General features: G+C 40.0%; 1 protein-coding gene across 1 annotated transcript; it reads left to right on the forward strand.

The window, feature by feature from the left end:
* The first annotated feature begins 175 nt into the window (after nt 1-175).
* Nucleotides 176-18325, forward strand: LOC110173426 (MAGUK p55 subfamily member 7-like). The gene is made up of 18 exons (XM_020939425.2): nt 176-376; nt 692-798; nt 1053-1130; nt 2295-2375; nt 3519-3653; nt 4919-5000; nt 5313-5398; nt 5466-5543; nt 6078-6274; nt 6637-6711; nt 7119-7126; nt 7436-7480; nt 10145-10318; nt 15144-15224; nt 15297-15390; nt 15467-15575; nt 16309-16452; nt 17687-18325. The coding sequence occupies exons 2-18, from the start codon at nt 700-702 to the stop codon at nt 17915-17917; spliced, it is 1797 nt and encodes a 598-aa protein (XP_020795084.1). The 5' UTR covers nt 176-376; nt 692-699; the 3' UTR covers nt 17918-18325.
* Nucleotides 18326-19912: the final 1587 nt, after the last annotated feature.

Raw genomic sequence — 19912 nt, forward strand, 5'->3', positions numbered from 1 at the left:
ACTATATACTACTGGCATACTAGTTAGGCCTAAATCGTATGAAATCGTCCTGGCTAAGGTAATTATTTCCTATTCTTCAAACTACCATTAGCTATTATTAAGGAACGCAGGGGTTTTACTCAAATGTCACGAAACAAAAACATTCAGCACTGATAAGTTTGGGTCTCTGTTTTTTCATTGATTCTGTCAGGAGGATGTATTCCGTTAACCTCAAATTGCTATTGATCACTCACTGGCTTGATTGAGGTCAGAGCTGACACATATTGACTAATTTATAGGCAGTTGTTGTTGTTTTTTTTTAAATCTCTTTTACAGTTCCGCCTTCATCCACTCTACACAAGTGGATGCTCAAATGCTGTTCATCCATTATTCTCTGGTAAGTGCAATCTTTTATTTTTATTGTTTAACATTAGAGTGTGGCTGGATTATAATAATAAGTATTATAATAAGTATTTTATTATTTTCTCTAAAAATAATTTTGAAACAATAAGTAAACATCAAGGAAGCAAATAATTTATCTAAAATACAAAATATTCCCTAAAGTCTGCCTTAGGGAGTAGTATAAGCTTGGCACATATAATAATTGCAATGCTCACAATCTGTTCTAGACCACGGAATGACCAGGCAGTAAAAGGGATATGATCTCCTCCATTTGTGTGTACATGTACATCACTCTGTTTTTAAATGTCAGGTTTAATCATGCTGTCGTCAGGCCTGGAGGCTCACCCTGACCAGGAGGAGGACTACAGGTTCCTCCACAGCATGCTGAGGGAGAAGAAGATTCACCTGCTCTTCAAGGTTACATTTATGTGACATAATCATGCTTCAAATGCCTTGTCATCTCTCTGCCCTTTGTATTAATACTAATTGCTAACCATTTAATTTCAAAACATTTCTTAAACACATTTTAAATATTAATCAATATTTCTCTCTTTAGATGTGCATCTTGTCTGTTATAATGTAACACATAGGTTTTAATCTGTGTACATACTAAACATATGCAATTTTTTAAACTAAGAACCAACATTTGATGCTATATTCTTACCTGACAGATCCATGAGCGATTGAAGCTTTTTGAGAAGAAAAGACCCATCCCAGTCCAGGAGCACGCAACAGACCTGGCTTCTAAAGTGAGTATCACTCCAAACATCTTTCACAGACTGACAGCTTAACAGCACAGGGAGCAGCAGCACCTCTGCACTGCTCTGTTTCCTCACAGATGTAGACAACTCTTTCTGTCACACAGAAGCAGGAAGAGAATGTGGCTATCTTTTTTAAATTTTATTTTTCAAATTCAGAAGGAAACTGTTTTAAAGAGAATATGATTTTATGAAAATTTGCCAGGGATAAGTTCATAAAGGACACAGTGGAGCAGCAGACTGCTAAAACTATTCTCAATTTGCTCTTGAATTTCAAGTTGAAACAGTGCACATTGTTTTAAAAAAGAAATGGACAGAATAAGATACTATTCACCATAATGCATCAAGTCTTTCTAATTTTTCCTCTCACCAAAGATTCAGAAGTGTATATATAAATGTAGATTTTTATGAATATCTTGTTCTGTGGCAAATGAAAACCATGCAGTTTTAAGTTTTGAGTTTCAAAAATGAATTAAGCTATGGTTTAGACTCTACTTAACATTACTTGCTAATTGACTGTCGTGTGTAAGGAATAGTTTCTGTGCCAGTCCCAAATCCAGATTAATTGCTCATATTGCGCTAGGAGATCTACCACACAATGAAAACCATGTTAAATCAATGTTCAAATCAGTGCATGTTGTTTTGACTCTAGAAATCTCCCTGCTCCTGTATGTTCTTTGTACAATGATATTGTATATCCTGATATGTTTCCATACTGTCCCCATGCGCTCCTCAGCACTCCCCTCCTTCACCGCCTCTACAGTAGATTTGGTGGGACAGCCACTCTTCGTCTGGCTTAAATCATCAAGACCTACTGCACGGGCCAAGCCTTGGTCTGCTTCCCTTCAGCCAGGCTTCTGTTTGCTCACAGTGGAAACTAATGACCTTCATGCATTGTGTCTCTGGAGTGTGGCTCGACATCTTGAAGCAGTACAAGTCATTACAGTAATATGCTTGACAAGACGACAACTGCTGCTCTGTCTGACAACGGTCAAGGCTGCACCCATTTAGCTGTCGCCACACTTGTCACATAGCTTTGAACTTTACAGAGTTTTTATCAATACCGGCTTAAAGAACTAAATTAAAAACAGCAAAAGAAACACCACAATAATATCCATAAAGTTAAGATATTAAATATGGATTTTTCTGTTTCAGTTGATGGAGGAACTGTTGCATCAAGGCTGCAGAGATGAAGTCACAGAGCTGGTGGCAATTTTGTCCAAACCCCACCTCAAGGTCTGCAAAATCTTTATAATGTTTATTTCTAAATATGTTCATCATTACTGCCCAACAACTGGAGAGAAAAAAGAGAACATTTTAGCATTGGATTTTGATTGATTGCTCTATCAAAAGTTGATCAGAGCTTTTGACTGTTACCTCCTTCTTATTCTATCCTCTGTATTCTTTAGTCTCACTATGTGTCTTATTTTATTTCACCCATTCTGTGGCCCTAAGTATTTTACTAGGTCAAATTTAAGTCCACAAGCAAAAGTTTAAAAAGAATATTTTTGTTTTCTGGTGACAATGGGGCTCCCAAAGTTTGTCTTTGGTAGATAGACCCACGTTTTAGTCACCCAAGTTTCTATGTCCAGTGTACATTTTTTGCCAATCTGTCCACGTCTTTCTAATTTAATGGCATAAAAACATAGACTGTTGCTTTTATTATTAAACCATGCACATTGTATAGTTGACTCCCAGTGTAGAAGTGGTGAGTCCTCTTAATGAGCAGGGGAGCAGCAGACTTGTTTAAAGAGTCTTAATGACCTGTTTGCTCTTGGCTCAAAGGCAGAGCCTCACACATACTTACCATAGGCAGTGTGGAATAGTCTGTGTTTATTTCTGTAAAATTATGATCCTAATTTAGCCAGACACTTACTACTCTGAGCAGGTCCTGGTGAACACATGGCTAACATTCCAACAAACAGACAGATTGAGGTAAAATTAACTTAATATGATCAAATTATCAAATGTCTCTCTAATAGATATGTAGGATTTTCTCACTGCCAACAAATACAGAGAATCCAAATGACCAGTCAAGTGTGTCTAGTTGTGGAATATCTGGCAACATAAATCACATCTATTACTTGACTGATGTTTTTGTAATTCAGGGCCAAAGACACCAAGATTATAAAGTTCTTACATGACACATTTTGTTCAGAACAGACTAACACTAACTCTTTGAACATATTTTTTTTCTTGCAAACACACAAGTTGTCACTGGTAAAGATCACATAATAACTCTTGGTTAAGGTAAATACAGATAATAAAAATAAAAGAATACAAATTTAAATTTAGCCATACTTGAGTATTTAACGTTCAGATTATATCGTTACCATGCAAAAGCTAAGTATGTCTAAGTAATATTAACCTTCATTCTAGAGCCTCCTGGCTGTTCATGATGCTGTGGCTCAAAGAGACTACGAGCCTATGTTGCTCCCTGTACCTGACGACTTTGTGGCAGATGAGGAAGATTCTGTCAAGATTGTCAGCATGGTAAAAACCAAAGAACCCTTAGTAAGTGTGATTTTATATTTATAATGTGCTAGATTCACATTTTCTTCTTTTATTTGGTAATAAATTAGGTCCATACTTATGAACCCCATTTGACCCCATTTGACCATATTAATGTAAACTTTGTAATATTTGTGTTGCTTGTGCATGTGCACTTGCTATGATCATGCTCAGTAAACTAAACTAAATTTAACTAACAAAACTGCTTACTTTTTCTTTGGTCCAGCCAAAGAGGTCAAAGGGCGCAGAGTTCAGCTTCCTCACCTCCTTTTCCATAATTATATAGTTTCAGGATAATTATGGTCATTCAGCTATCACCCACAGCAGACTTTCACTATTATTATAGGTGTCCAAATCTCCTGTTCTCATTAATTTCAGCCTGAAAGAAGTGGAATAATTCAGCTCTTTATGTAAATCAGCAGGTTAACCCGTGAGTACTATTTCCTGATATTGTCATTATTCCATGCTTTATTTTACATTTTCAGCTCATCACCTAAAAATTTCCTGGATCAAATCTCCTGAAAAAGTAATGAAACTACAAATGCATCAATCCTTCGCCAAGGACGCGAAATCCTCTAAAACTGTTATTTTAAATATTAAAAACATTTTTACATCTGGATCTAGTTCTTTCATTAAATACATTTCATGATGGACAGTAATAGGCTTGTGTGCCACATCATTTCCAGTAAGTGCGTCCAGTAGTCTTTTGGTCGCGTGCTTAAAAGTCTTACAACATAAAACAAGCAATTGAATCAGTATTAAACGCAAATGAAAATGTCGTCATTAATTTAGTGGTCAACTGTGGCCTCAGTGTTAAATGACAAACAAAGAACCATTACAACTGTACTCTGTGCAAATCATACATAGTTTCATATTTCTCCATAGATCACAGGATACAATATGGTTATACTTACACTGATTAGGGTCATTGTTATACTGTTTTGGTATTACAGCTTCAGTAATGGGGAACATGTTTTATTATTGATCCTAACACAACCCTGGCAATTACTGACCTTTTTCTGACACTGTCTCTGTCTTTGATGAAGCCAATATGCTCCATTTTTCCACAGCTACAGACCACTGTCTGATTGTAAGAACGCTACAGTACACGCTCATTTCAACGCAATTTGCTCCTCTGTGACATCTGGTCAAAATAATGCTGATTTGAGTGACCTTTGCCAGCTCTATTGTGTGTTAAGAAAGCAATATGATGCTTTGTCTAGACAAAGTTATTTTCTATGTTTATATCAGCTTTATGTTTATCTAAGGGTGCAACTATCAAAAGGGATGAATCCACTGGGGCCATTGTTGTTGCAAGGATAATGAAGGGAGGTGCTGCAGATAAAAGTGGTAAGTACGTATGTGTATAGAATTAAACAGTACTGTTTTATACTAACGGGTGTATTATGTAGTAGTATTCGTCTACCATGTTTGCAGTACAAAAGAAAGTATTTTTGTTCTTACCTGTTAATCTTCTTACCAATTAAAACAATTAAAAATGTACCACTATTTCACTTCTTTTGGCAATTTAATCCCAACCACAGTTTGTGTGTATCCCTATCCATGTCTTCTAACTAATCTATTTCTCATAATCTGTTATAATCTATATTCTATATTGAAGAGAGGGTATAACAGATCATGTCTCTAAATGTGTGAGTGAAGGCCTGATCCATGAAGGCGATGAGCTGAAGGAGGTGAACGGTGTCTCCATGGAGCACAGGAAACCAAAGGAAATTCTTCCTCTCCTGGTGTGTGTCTGCGCTGGCTCCTGATTGGCTGTTCTCAACTCTATCTGACTATATTGACCTTTCACAGGCTCGATCAAAAGGTGAGGTGACGTTTAAGATCATCCCTGCTTTCTACAAAGAAGAAGTGTCATCTCAGCGAAAGCAGGTACCGATGTAAGCAGTATGTGAAGAAGCACATCAAATCCACTGTAAAATAGCACCTGGTTTTAGTAAAACAAAATGAAGTCACAAATCTTGTATTTTTGCCACAGAATTGTCAAATTTAAAGTCAGACAGATAGGGAAGGCAATCAAATGCTATCAGACTTGGACGCACTGTATCATCTGGTTGTTTTTTTTATCATTTCATGCAAGTCACTTCTTCTGAGCCATAACTGTGCTTGATGGTATAATGACATTTAGACAAAGTGGAAAATTTGAGTCTGTGTTAAATAAGTTGCTCGAGTAAAGTCTATATAAAAATGAAGTCAGTGTCGAAGCTGGAAACTGTTAGTGAGCCCACCATTTGTGAGAGATTAATACAAATTATTGTCAGAGATTTTTGTAATTTCTCACAAATGACAAATGTGGACTCGTCACTGCCAGGAAGTGGAGACGGTTCACCAGTGTTAAAACTGACAGGTGTATTTTTCTTTGTCATGATTTGAAAGTTTAAATCCTAAAATAAATTTCCTCCCCAGCTATTTGTGAGGGCATTATTTGATTATAACCCTGAAGAAGACCCAACTGTCCCCTGTAAGGAGGCTGCTGTGGGTTTCAGAAGAGGGGACATATTACAGATTGTCAGTTTGGAGGACGAGACTTGGTGGCAGGCCCGTCACCATGGAGATGGACAGTCCCGCGCCGGACTCATCCCATCACAGCAGCTTCATGAGAGGTACATTTGTGCAGGGGCTTTCAACTTGTTCTTGTTCAGAAAATAGTTATAATGTGATCTGTGATTTGGTAATTCTTTTTACCTTGGATGCCATTCATATTGTTGAGTGGACATTGGGGTTAAGTGTCTTCTTCTTACCTAAGGACAACAGGAGTATGTAAAGTTTTAGTAATACACAGTAAAACAATGAACATGTGATAACAAAAAACATGAATTGAAACATGAATAATAACCTAAAAAATTGAATAATAAATAAATGCATTAATAAATTAATTAATTACAAATATTTACATATCTTAAGTTGATTGTGAATAGCTTTTTTTAACCTCTGTTCATTCTTTTTCATCTTGTGTTTCCTTCAGGAGGGTGGCCCTGCAGCGACCAAGAGCCCTGTTCAAGCCTCGCACACCCAAAGCACCAGGTGACCTTCAACATGTGTCTATAAACGCCCCAAACAGACCTCCCCTTTAACACTTTCCATTGTGCATGTTTGAGCAGTGTTTGGCGCTGCATCCCCACACCACACACCCAGAGGTGAAAGGTCATGGTCAAGAACAGTGCTGTGTCTAACTTCTTTCTTTACTCCACATGCTCTACAGATGAAGCGCAAGGTATGAACTTTTGATTTTTAAGACATTGTCTTAACATGGATACCATCTATTTTGGTTTGGTTTGTGGTTATACCAAAATAATAGACACAGTGATGTCAGTGACAGTCTAAACCGTATAAAAACTGTAGTGGTTTCCAGGGCCCACTTTGAAAGGGTGGTTATTAACATATTATGGTTGAACATTTTGGAATTAGTTTGTGTGTTCAAATGAAATATTGGTGCAGGTGGGTCAGAACCAGTAGTTGAAAGTAACTTTCAACTTTAAAACATATATTCCGTTAAACTGTAGGAGTTAATTGAAATGGCATAATATTATAACAATAAATTTGATATCTATATGTGAACATTATAGTTATAGCATAAGTAACCTTCCATAGCCCCATAGCAATAGTATTTTGAAAGCCCTAGTTTGATGATACCTACTCTCCACCCTTAGCATAACATAATAATTTTAATGTCCAGTGGTAAAGTTTGGGTAAAATTTGATACAACAACTTTTATCACAACCACTTGGGTGGAAAAAGTTTTCTTCTTCTTTCTTCTTTTCCAGTCTTGGAGGATGTGGACTACCGAGCCATAACTGGCTTTCATATTGGTAAGAGCACTGGAAAAATATGATACAATACAAATGTTTTATTTTATCATGACTTCTCAAATGAAGAGACATCAATTTACTTGTAGAACAAAGAAAACTGCCTTTGGTATAGTTCAAATCTGCTCATGAGATGATGTAGCTTTGTGGTTTGGACATTTTGGGCAAAGGACTTAAACAGGGCCATGGCTTTGGGCTTCAGTTTATCCCATTTGTCTTTATCTGGTGAATTGGAAACGATGTTCTTATGCCTTAAGGCAGTGGATCATAAAAAGGCCCTTATGTCTGGACAAAACAAGTTAATGATTAGATATGTTGTATTTCAACAGAGTCATATGTGTTTAATACAGTACATTTTCATCTTATCTTTGGCCAGATACCTGAGGACAATGTTTGAACTCTGGGTTTCTTCAAATTGTGACATGTAAACTTGCAAAAGGGAAGGGCAACATGCATAAGTGTTTACCTCTTCACGTGTAGACAGATATAATCAATACTCAAAGAAAATGAATTTAAGGCCACCTGGATGCACCGGAAAATATTGGGCAATAGGTTATGCGCACTGATAGGTGATGCAACCCAGATTATTTTTATGTTTGCTAGTGGATGCAATGTTTTGTTATAAGTGAACTTTTTAACGTGTGGAAATTTGGAACCATGAGTGCTTAGTTTACATGCACACCAAAATCCAATTATTATCTGATTCCTGGACCTTTAAGATTATTTAAATGATAAACAAACCTCAAAATTAGTTGTGAGTAACTAGAGGAACCATGATGAGAAAGAAATCAGATTATTTTGCCATTTATTTTAGTAGTCCTATAAATCAAAATATCGAATAATAAACAGAGCCATATATTGATTACTAGACAACTATCAGTCAGCTTTATGTTTCCAAAGAAAAAGTATACCACCAAGATTACTGGCATTTTAATGTGTTTTCAGACTTAAGTATGGTTTTTGCATTGGCCTCTCCTAAATCACTGAATGTCAAGAACATCTTTAATGGCAAATGTCTCTGTCATCTGTTTTGATGATGATATTTTCTGACTTTGTCTTTTGAGTGACAGGGCAGATGTAAAACTCTTTTATATGTCGCTCTAAAGAACTGACTATTTGAAAATGTATTACATTACTTAAGAATTTGATTTAGGTCATATGAACATAATTTCCACTCAAGTAAACATTTACAGTCTCCAGTACAAGGTGAAAAGCTGCGGTAGCAATAGCAATCTGCCAGTATGAATTGTATAAATATTAGCAATATATTTGGCAACATGTTTGAGGTTATATCAGTAACTGTTGTGACAATTCAAAATATGTCCTTTACAAATCTTTGCATTCAAACAATGTAACTTTCACTAGTATTCTTCTTTAGTTTATAATTTAAGCACCTAAAAACTATTTAATACTTTTAATGAAGAACATATTCTGAGCATTTCTTCTGCTGGTGTGTAAAGGTAGACTTTTTCAGCAGAAAGTGTTCTCATTTCTCTGTATTATGTCAAGCTTTGGCAGCACAACATTGAGTTCATATCGTCCCACTCATCTTAATGGGGACACCACAGACTGGGCTCACAACATGTGTTCCACTGCATCAGTCCTCTCTGTCCGAATCTTATCTCCGCTTTCACTAAAGACTCTCAAGAAAAGTGGAAAAAAACTTGTGCCAAAAATATTCCCAACTTTTACGACTGAGTGCATAAAGCTGACAATTACAGCATGTTTCCTTTCAGACCTAACCTGATTGTAGCAAATGCGATTTTCTCATTCATTTATGTATATGTTTGTTTTTGCACATGCATAACTCCCTTTTACACATTACTGCACATTGGTGAGTGAAGTCATCAGTTTGAACAGAAGCGTGCCAGTTTCCTTGTGTCTACGGAGAGGAAATGGACTGATTTGCTTACATGCTGAAATGATGGCTGACGTCAAAAAGGCCTGGCACCATCACTTAGCAGCAGTTAACATCATGAAAGAGCAAGAGTTAGCCTTGTGAGCTTTGCCAAACCACAGGCGCATGGCAGACAGTGGCTCTCAGACAGACAACAAACCATGCGTGACTGCGCTATTCTCAGATACTCATGTCTTTAATGTAACGCAGGGCATAAATCTGTTTTGTCAGTGGAGCTGTTGACATCCCGCTGGGTGGTGGCTGTGATGACCACCAGGGCTGTTGGTTCAACTGTGTTGGTTTGAATATATTTACGTTTGACTCATGGACCATGGTCTGCTTCAGCTGGGCAAACAATTTAGTCAAATGTTCTCCAAAACTGGTGCTCTTGAGTCATTTCCCAATTGCAGTAGTGTACATCTAAAGTGATCTGAGGGAGCAAGTGTAGTGAATGCTAGTGAAATTAATAGTTTCTGATCTCCATGAAGATCTTTTTGCCTATTTAGAATGTTCCAATTTAAACGTATCTATCTCCATTGAGACAGGCAAGTTACATGTCAGATCTGTGTTTTTTCAAGTTATTTGTGCATGAAAAGTTAGTTAGTTAGTAAAAGTTAGTGTACCTAGTGCTGGTGAATGGAAGGTGTTAAAATTCATTATACATCACATTGTTAATAATATAAATGATCACCAATTATAGATAGGAGGGTCTGATTAATAAACCCTTTAATCGTCTAACATTTTTCAGTGCATCTCTCGTTCTGTCCCAGCTGGTTTAAGAAGAAGTTTCCGTCTCGGGAGGAAAGGCAGTGTGGCCCGAGAAACAGCCCGCTCACGGAGGTGGAGTGCTGGGGTACATGGCACCATCAGGCCCCCTACCTACGTGGAGGTCTTCCCCTATCACAGACTCTCAACAGACAGGCACAGGCTGGTGGTCCTGGTTGGTATGTATTATGATGAGATATCAATGAATAGGTGAATTGATGCATCTTACTTGTAAAAATACTGAAAGATAAGTGTGTCAGCCATTGCAGACCTAAAGTTGCTAGTGATTTATGTCTATAAAGCTAAAAAAAAAAAAAAAAAAGCATACATTCCTTAACCCAGGTCAGCCGAGAGACATAGTCCCTCCAGCGCGTCCTGGGTCTTCCCCAGGGCCTCCTCCCATTGGGACATGCCCGGAACACCTCCCGAGGGAGGCGCCCAGGAGCTATCCGGAACAGATGCCCGAGCCACCTCAACTGGCTCCTCTTGATGTGGAGGAGCAGCGGCTCTTCTCCGAGCTCCTCCCGTGTGACTGAGCTCCTCATCCTATCTCTAAGGGACCTCCCAGCCACCCTGCGAAGGAAACTCATTTCGAGCGCTTGTATCCGTGATCTCGTCCTTTCGGTCATTACCCAGAGCTCATGACCATAGGTGAGAGTAGGAACGAAGACTGACCGGTAAATCGAGAGTTTCGCCTTTTGGCTCAGCTCCCTCTTCACCGCGACAGTCCGATACAGTGACTGCATCACTCGTGAACAAGACCCCGAGATACTTGAACTCCTCCACATGAGGCAAGGATTCTCCACCCACCTGGAGAGGGCAAGCCACCTTTTTCTGGTTGAGAACCATGGCCTCAGACTTAGAAGCACCCCCACAGGACATCACGAGGGACAAGGTCGAATGCCTTATCCAGATCCACAAAGCACATGTGGACTGGTCGGGCAAACTCCTATGAACCCTCGAGCACCTGATGGAGTTTGTAGAGCTGGTCCAGTGTTCCATGGCCAGGACGAAAACCACACTGCTCCTCCTGAATCCGAGGTTCGACTATTGGCCGGATTCTCCTCTCCAGTACCCTGGCATAGACCTTACCGGGAAGGCTGAGTAGTGTGATTCCCCTGTAATTGGAACACACCCTCCAGTCCCCCTTCTTATACAGAGGGACCACCACCCCGGTTTGCCAGTCCAGAGGAATTGTCCCCGACCGCCACACGATGTTGAAGACGCATGTCAGCCAAGACAGCCCCACAACATCCAGAGACTTAAGGTATTCAGGACGGATCTCATCCACCCTCGGAGCCTTGCCACCAAGGAGCTTGCCAACCACCTCAGTGATTTCAGCCAGGGTGATGGATGAGTCCGCCTCTGAGTCCCCAGCCTCGGTTTCCTCCTCAGAAGACATGACGGTGGGATTGAGGAGATCCTCAAAGTATTCCTTCCACCGCCGGACAACGTCCCCAGTTGAGGTCAACAGCTCTCCCCCTGCACTGTAAACAGTGTTGGTGAAGAACTGCTTCCCCCGCCTGAGGCGCTGGACAGTTTGCCAGAATCTCTTTGAGGCTGTCCGATAGTCCTCCTCTATGGCCTCCCCGAACTCCTCCCAGCTCTGAGTTTTTGCCTCTGCAACCGCACGGGCTGCAGCATGCTTGGCCCGCCGATACCCGTCAGCTGCCTTGGGAGTCCCACACGCCAACAAGGCCCGAAAGGACTCCTTTTTCAGCCTGATGGCATTCCTTACTTCCGGTGTCCACCACCAGGTTCGGGGATTACCACCGCGACAGGCACCACAGATTTTATGCCCACAGCTACAAGCGGCAATTGAGGCTGAGAACAAAGCCCACTCGGACTCCATGTCTCCAGCCTCCCCCGGAATCTTGGAGAAGTCCTCCCGGAGGTGCGAGTTGAAAGTCCCACTGACAGAGGGCTCTGCCAGACGTTCCCAACAGACCCTCACTACACGCTTGGGCCTGCCAGGTCTTTCCGGCTTCCTCCTCCGCCAGCGAACCCAACTCACAACCAGGTGGTGATCAGTTGACAGCTCAGCCCCTCTCTTCACCTGAGTGTCCAAGACACGCAGCCGGATGTCAGAGGACACGACTACAAAGTCGATCATCCGGCTTAGGGCGTCTTTGCTGCCACGTGCAGTTATGGACACCCTTGTGCTCAAACATGTTGTTTGTTATGGACAAACTGTGACTAGCACAGAAGTCCAGTAACAGAACACCGCTCGGGTTCAGATTATGAGGCCGTTCCTCTTAATCACCTCTCGCCAAGTGTCACTTGTCATTGCCCACATAAGCGTCGAAGTCCCCCCAGTACAACAACGGAGTCCCTAGTCAGTGTACTGGGGTGGCAGTAGCTCAGTTGGTAGAGCATTCGCCCACTGATCTGAAGGTTGGCAGTTCGATTCCAGCTCTTGACATAAAAAAAAAAAACATCACAGGTTGAGCAGTCAGATCCACTGACCCACAGGTTGGCTGGTGTGATTCCAGCTCCCACAGATGAATGCTGTCGTTGTGTCCTTGGGCAAGACACTTAACCCACCTTGCCCACAGTGTCTGCGTACACTGGTGTGTGAATGTGTATGTGTATGTGAATGGGTGAGTGGTTCCTTGTTGTAAAGCGCTTTGAGTGCCTTGAAGGTGGAAAAGCACTATAGAAAAATTTGACCGTTTAGTACCCTTCCCAAGGACTCCAAAAAGGCTGGGTACTCTGCACTGCTGTTTGCCTGTAGGCCAACACCACAGTGAGAGACCTGTCCCCAGAGCTAGTCTCCGTGTCCAGAGATCCAGTCGTCGAGCCACCGCCCAGATCTCCTTGCATCGGCCTCATATGGATCCTCCCACAGGTGGTGGGCCCACGGAAGGGCGGCCCCACGTCAGTCCTTCGGGCTGTGCCCGGCCGGGCCCCGTAGGGGAACGCCACCAGGCGCTTGCCGTCGAGTACCCACCCCAGGCCAGGGTGGGGCCCTGGTGACACCAATCCGGGCAACGTATTTGGACTCATTGGTGTACTCAGCATAGGGGCTTCTGAACCGTTCTTCATCTGACCCGTCCCCCAGGACCTGTTTGCCTTGGGTGACCCTACCAGGGGCATGAAGCCCCCGACAACATAGCTCCCAGGATCACCCTCCACCATAATAAGGTTCAAGGAGGGGATAATGATAATTCCATCCATCCATTTTCTTCCACTTATCCAGGGCCGGGTCGGGTTTTATAATGAAAATTTAAAAAATAAATTAATAATCATAATATATATGTTATTATAGGTACAGGAATTGATCCTTTGAAATGTCATAGAATGATTTTTATAAACAATAAAACTTCGCCACTGTAACAGGTCACTTTTATATTTCAATGTCTTCCCCCTAAAAATAAAACAAGCTGTCACACCCAAACAATATTTCAACAAGTACTTTTTCCATCATTCTTGCATTGTGGTATATTAACCGTGGTACTAGATATAGAGATCTGGTTTATGCCAAAATTACCTAAATCACTGCTAATCAAAAGAAAATGTAACGCACTGATGAAGATCTATGTTCATTCTGGTAAGTTCAGGTATAATCTTTTTCAAACACATGTAAACACAGTCAGAATAAATGGTGCTCTTCTGAATCACCTCGGAGCACTGGCCCTGCCTCTGCCAGCGCTGCAGGCCTGCTCTGTGTACTGGATTGGATTGTACTGTGGGGAATTGTAGTTCAGACCACGCCAAAAGTCTTTTTAATGTCGTCTCACAACAGGAGCGGAGGCCCTGTGCATTTAACAAATGAACACAATAAAGCACAAGTCAAAGTTTCAAAGTATCCATTGATAATTTGGATACTTAAATATAATTGTATCTAAGCCTCAATTTAATATCTAGTTGTAGTTGTACTTTTAGCAGTGATGGTGATAGTAAAGTAGAGTAGCACAAGAAGTAGTATTATTTATCAAAGTTTATTTTTAACATTCAAACTTTGTAATACATCTAAGTACATTTATTGGTATTATTTTGTCTTTTATGAGTATTAATATAAATTTTCAGTATGTTCTGTATATGGACAAGGTTCAAAACAGGGATGCCAGTAGATAACAGTGCACACATTGACAACTGTCAAGTGTCCCCGTTCTGTTTTTTAAAACTGTCCTGGAGCAGATGCAACAGCTTGAATTTGGATTTCTTTAATTGTCCCTTATGTGATTCAACTCAATTTTACTGTCCACTCTTCTCTGACCAGTGCTCATCATTAAGAATAAGGTTTATTGGCATTGTGGTTTGTAGACAGGAAAACCACAACCTGGATGGCTATAACAGCAGCAGACAGATCACCATGGACCCTATGTTATCTGTATTACTGTTTATGTTATAGGGTTTAATGGAAAGAGCATTTACTCCCTTATTTGGAAGGATTTTGAATCTGCGTCGATATCTTAACCATTCACTCGAACCTGTCCGAAACTATAGCACAGTAAAGTTTGCTTTCAGTGAAACAATAGCCATTCTTTCTCCAGAAAGTTGGTGAATGTTACAGAAAGAGAACACGCATGCATGTTTTTCTTATTTATTCCATCACTGGGGCCTCTGTAAAAGGCATCAGTTGTGCGTACATAAACCCAATATTTTGTAACGTATCAATCTCGTGCAACGCTGTGATGGAAATGGCAGCTATGTAAGGAATCCCTCTTTCATTGCTCCATTTGCGTCTGATGCAATCTGGACAATCCTACTCTGGAAGCAAAACCCAGATGCGACAGTTTTATGTACGTGCCCACCATCCTGTGCTTCCTACTCTATAGCGATACCGATACTGCTATGTCTTTTCCAGAGGGCATTTGAGCATTAAACATTTGATACTAAGACAAAATTTTTAAAAAGGGGCTTTTGGAGAATCACTTTTAGATGAAAAAACTGAATGAAATCAAAGCCCGTTCTGTCTGACTCCTTGTAGGTTTTGTAATGATAAAGACAGATGTGTCACCAGATCGCTGCACTCATTTGATGTTGGATGTTTTTCCCCAGGGCCAAGCGGCGTTGGCGTCAGCGAGCTGAAGAAGAGGCTGCTGATCTCCGACCCGGACCGCTATGCTGTCACTGTGCCCTGTGAGAGTCAATGAACGTCTTCTGTCATTCTATTAACAGAGTTAGGGCTAAGAGCTATTGTTTCTGTTATAGATACGACACGGGAGAGAAGGCAGCAAGAGACAGATGCAGTGGACTATCACTATGTGCCACTTCACAAGTTTGAGGAGGACATTCTCCATCACAGGTGAAGAATACAGGCCCTTCTAAAGACACAGTTTTACCTCTGAATAGACATCCGACATCTTTTTATGTGTGTGTAGGTTTATTGAATATGGACGCTACAAGGGCTATTACTATGGCTCAAGTCTAGAGTCAGTCAACAGAGTCCTGGCAGACGGCAAAGTGTGTCTTCTGGATATGCACCCAAGTGTATGTGTTTACAGTAGTAATAAATTTAAGGGATGGGTCACTAAAGGCAGCGGTGTAATGCAGGGGTGTCAAACTAATTTTGGTCCAGGGGCCGTATCCAAACTACTTTGATCCCAAAGGGGCCGGATCAGAAAACTCATGGCATATATATATATATATATATATATATATATATATATATACATACACAAATCTATACAGAAATCTTTTTTAATTGATGAACCTTTTCTTTTACAAAATATTATAATATTATGAACAACCTGAAACTTTAAGAAAAATGCAATTTCAACACAATGTTTTAATATTAACTTGTATGCAAATAGGAATAAGTCAATTTTTTGGAAAATCCTGCACTCGTGTCCACTTTTCTCATTTTTGACATTTTGCTGATGAGGGCATCACGGTCAACAGTCAAAACGGTAGTCCTTTAAGAGCATTTGGAAAGAGGCAAGTCTTCATTTGTGCCTGCTTTGGTGGGAGGCGTCCATGCAGAGGGGCGCTGGAGACGATGCTATGCTAAGTGGTGCAGAAAATTACCAATATTTTAATAGAAAATATAATTAAAATATTTTAGTGGAAAATCTGCTGAGGGACAGATTAAAGGTCTTGGAGGGCCGGATCCGGCCCCTGGGCCGTATGTTTGACACCCCTGGGGTAATGTCTGAAGGCTTTGTAGAGTATGACTTGTACAGTTTAGGTATACAGTACTGTTACATTCTTGATATCATTACAGAACATAAAGCGTGTGTACACAAGAGAGTACAGACCATTTGTGGTGTTTGTGAAGCCCCCGAGGATCGAGGAGCTGCGCCTGACCCGCCGCAGAGCCAAGTTCATCTGTGAAGAGGAGCACAAGAACCCAGTCCGCACATTTACAGTAAGGCACACGGTCCCACAGTATGCACATGTACATACATACCCAGAGCACAGGTGCCTGTCCATGCACACGTATGCATGAGAGGGGTCAGGTCAAATGCTCACACCCTGCTTTACATTCAGGGGTCAACTTCTGTCTGAGTTTAGGAGACATTTAAGAGAAAACAGGGTCATATGTCCTGGTGGGTGGTTTTAACAGAATACATAAGCTTAACTAATCAGGTTAAAGGATTCGTGTTGTTAAAAATTGATTCATATTGCATTAGAAAAAAAAAAAAAACACTTAGACTGACTGAATGAAAAGTCATAAATTATGAATTAATATATCAATATCAATAGAGCAAACAATAATTGCTGCTTTTGTAGGTAATTGCTGATTTTGATATGAATCCTAAATTATCAGCTACATTAAACATCAGAAGATGACTCTGCAATGATCCTGGGATGAGTGCAAAACATGAGGAGAAATAGCCCTGGTACATGTAGAAAAGAAAGATGCTGCACTGCCTCCATCTGCACCCCCTGTGCCCCCTCCATGTTTGAGCTCTGCCCTTATAAAACCCTCGAGGTCACACACCTGCACACCGGTCGACCCAGTCCCAAACATCACTTTACTGGGTTGTGTGAAAAGCACTCTTATACTTTCCTCTCTCACCATGTAATGACCGGTCGTGCTTTAGTCAGTCACTTTATAGTTTTCACATGTATGCTACAATATAATAGAAGTCCTAATTAACCTAATTGTAGGCCTATCACGATAACAGATTTCGCAGTACGATACATTTCTTAAGAAAATATAGACGATAAATGATATTACTGTATTGAAACTAATTTATGCCACTCACAAATAACTTTAAGGTAAAGGTATTCCCAAAAGAACTATTCTAAACATAAAATAGGCTAAAAAAAAAAAAAAAAAAAAACATGCAGAATGAAATACTTTTGTAGTTAGTTTGTATTTGTAATGACTGTAATAAAGTGATTTATTCAATCCTTTAAAGTTCCAATGTAATTGTAGTACTGGAAAAATAACAAGAAACTCCTCACTAATACAAAGAATAGTACACACACACAAATATTGACTCCCAAAAATTGTTTTTCTATCTAACATATATTGAAAGTCAATATATGTCAATATATAAGTAAGTCAGTATTTATCGTGACAGGCCTACTTGATCGGACTATGAATGCTACACTCCCTGCATACACGTCATAACAATATCATTTGGAAATAGGAGGAAGATTTTGAGGAGATGCTTGACTCGTGTGAGTCCATGGAGCGGGAGTATGGGCACCTGTTTGAGAAGGTGTTGGTGAACGGGGATATTGCGGTGGCGTTCCGAGAGCTGAAGTCTGTCGTGCTGCGGATGACTGAGGCAGAGGTGCAGTGGGTCCCGACAGAGTGGGTTTGTCCATCGCCAACAACTGCACGGAGGAGCTGCAGTCACTTGACAGGCTGGATCTGAACTCAAAGCATTCTTTCCACTTCAAGTTCAATCTTCACTGTTCTTTCACACAATCAAATATTTCAAAGACATAGATTTAGCTTTTAGAATGACCTGGGACCTTTTGTGAGGCCATTTGTGATTATGTTATTTTTTATCTTTTCTTTTTTATATAGTTTGGTTTGACTGAAAGTTTGGTGACATTTAAAATAAGTAATGTATGAAGTATGAAGAAAGGCTTGATTCATAATTAACCAAATAGTTTACTAATTATGATTTGGGCTTAGTAACGACTTAATTAATACCCCACCCTAACTTCTAACCCTTATTGATGCACAAGGGAAATAATGTGGACACAGTAGCTCATACATCACAATATTTTGGACAAACAAAGAGCAGAAATATAAATTGTAAAAGTTAACATAAGTAGCAAAAATAAACTAGACTGGTGTCAAATGCATAATTATATAAATGTTATGTACAACTAAAATAATACTATATAGTACATACTAAGATTGAATAATTTTTAATAAACAATTTGTTCTTTATAAATTAAGTATCATGCTTTATTCAGTTGTAAATGGTGCAAATGTTACAGTTATGTTACAGTTTTTCCCTTACATGATTTTGTTTATAAGACAACCAGACCATTGTTGCTCATTTTTACCTTTAAGGCACTGTCCCTTAGTGTTTTGCTAATTAGACGAAAAGAAACAATCCCTTTTTTGCTGTCTTAGTTCCAGTTTCTTTGTTGGCTCTTGGCAGAGAAAAAAAATGTCTCACAGACTGAAAGTTAAAAAAAAAAAAAAAAAAGCGGAAACTCTCCAGCGCTTGTGGTCAAACGTAATCCTTCTCTGCCAAGTCACAAACATCGCCATGTAATTATTCTGACAGCTGCTGCACTTCAATTAAGTGTAATGCACACCAGAGCAGTAATATTAGCAGCAGTCGCTAATGTCTCACAAAATGGGGACACAAGTATGATAACAGTCTGTTAAAAGCCCTGGGTGAACTATATTGAAAATGGCAGCATATTTGGAAAAGTTATTATAGACTATTGACATTGTAGGTCATAAACTAGACCTATATATCCCCTATATTGCTTTGGTCTACTGTTTCGCCACTATAAGAGTCATATTTTTCAGTGACTACATTCTTTCACATTCTTGGGGTTTCCATCTTCTTGAGTTGCTGAGCTCAATTGGGTGTGAAGGAGTGTTAATGTGTCAATCATGTGAAGTTTAGAGGAAGCCTGAGCAGAGCGTTGTGCTTGTACAAGGATAATAATGGCTTTCAGGGGACCCAGGTCTTCACAGAGGTACACAGGCCGAGTTATGACTGCACATAAAAGTTACAGTAAAAGCTCACTAAATAGGCCTTGTTATGTGGGATGTATTTGACTGGGAAATAGACTTCTAAGCAGATGTGGTAATCAAATATATGCCATATACCATAACATGACATCTTAAGGTGGAACAGAGCATTTTGAGCTTTGGAGGTGTAGACAGACCAATATTGCATGATTACTCAAACATGTGTGAATGAAACAAAACACAACTCCAGGTTTGTTTTTGAACATTATAACATGACTTAAACGTCAGTATAATATTCACAGTATCCACAGTATAATAAACAGCTCTACCTTACATTTATTAAATTACATTACTCTGATCTGACCTATAATTTGATATGGTTAGTCTCCATGAAGATAAATGGGTCTAATATCATACTGTGAAACATTCATGACAAAGCAATAATATCTCCATGAAGTGTAGTACACAGTGGAAGCCCACACAGACACGCAGACACCATGCCAACTAATGCACTAATTTCATCCACCTCATCTCATTTCAAAGACAATAAACTAGTTGGAGATGCGTTAGTGAGAAACTATTTTGTCAGGTGTCAATCCAAAAGTCGCAGTGTTTACTCTGGTGCCAGACCCGGATCCCGCCCTAGTCCAGGGGCTGCACTTTAACTTCATGTTGCCTCTGAGAATCTGCAGGCTCTCTGAGA

This window comes from Boleophthalmus pectinirostris, unplaced genomic scaffold, assembly GCF_026225935.1.
Source record: "Boleophthalmus pectinirostris isolate CB_2022bp ecotype Guang Dong unplaced genomic scaffold, ASM2622593v1 HiC_scaffold_16, whole genome shotgun sequence".
NCBI lineage: Eukaryota > Metazoa > Chordata > Actinopteri > Gobiiformes > Gobiidae > Boleophthalmus > Boleophthalmus pectinirostris.

Bases quoted from the DNA above. Each gene is read 5' to 3' on its own strand.
- LOC110173426 (XM_020939425.2), top strand. From the start codon at position 700: ATGCTGTCGTCAGGCCTGGAGGCTCACCCTGACCAGGAGGAGGACTAC. The intron at 2,376-3,518 runs GTCTGCAAAATC...CCTTCATTCTAG, and splicing joins TGTCCAAACCCCACCTCAAG to AGCCTCCTGGCTGTTCATGA. The intron at 10,319-15,143 runs GTATGTATTATG...GTTTTTCCCCAG, and splicing joins CAGGCTGGTGGTCCTGGTTG to GGCCAAGCGGCGTTGGCGTC.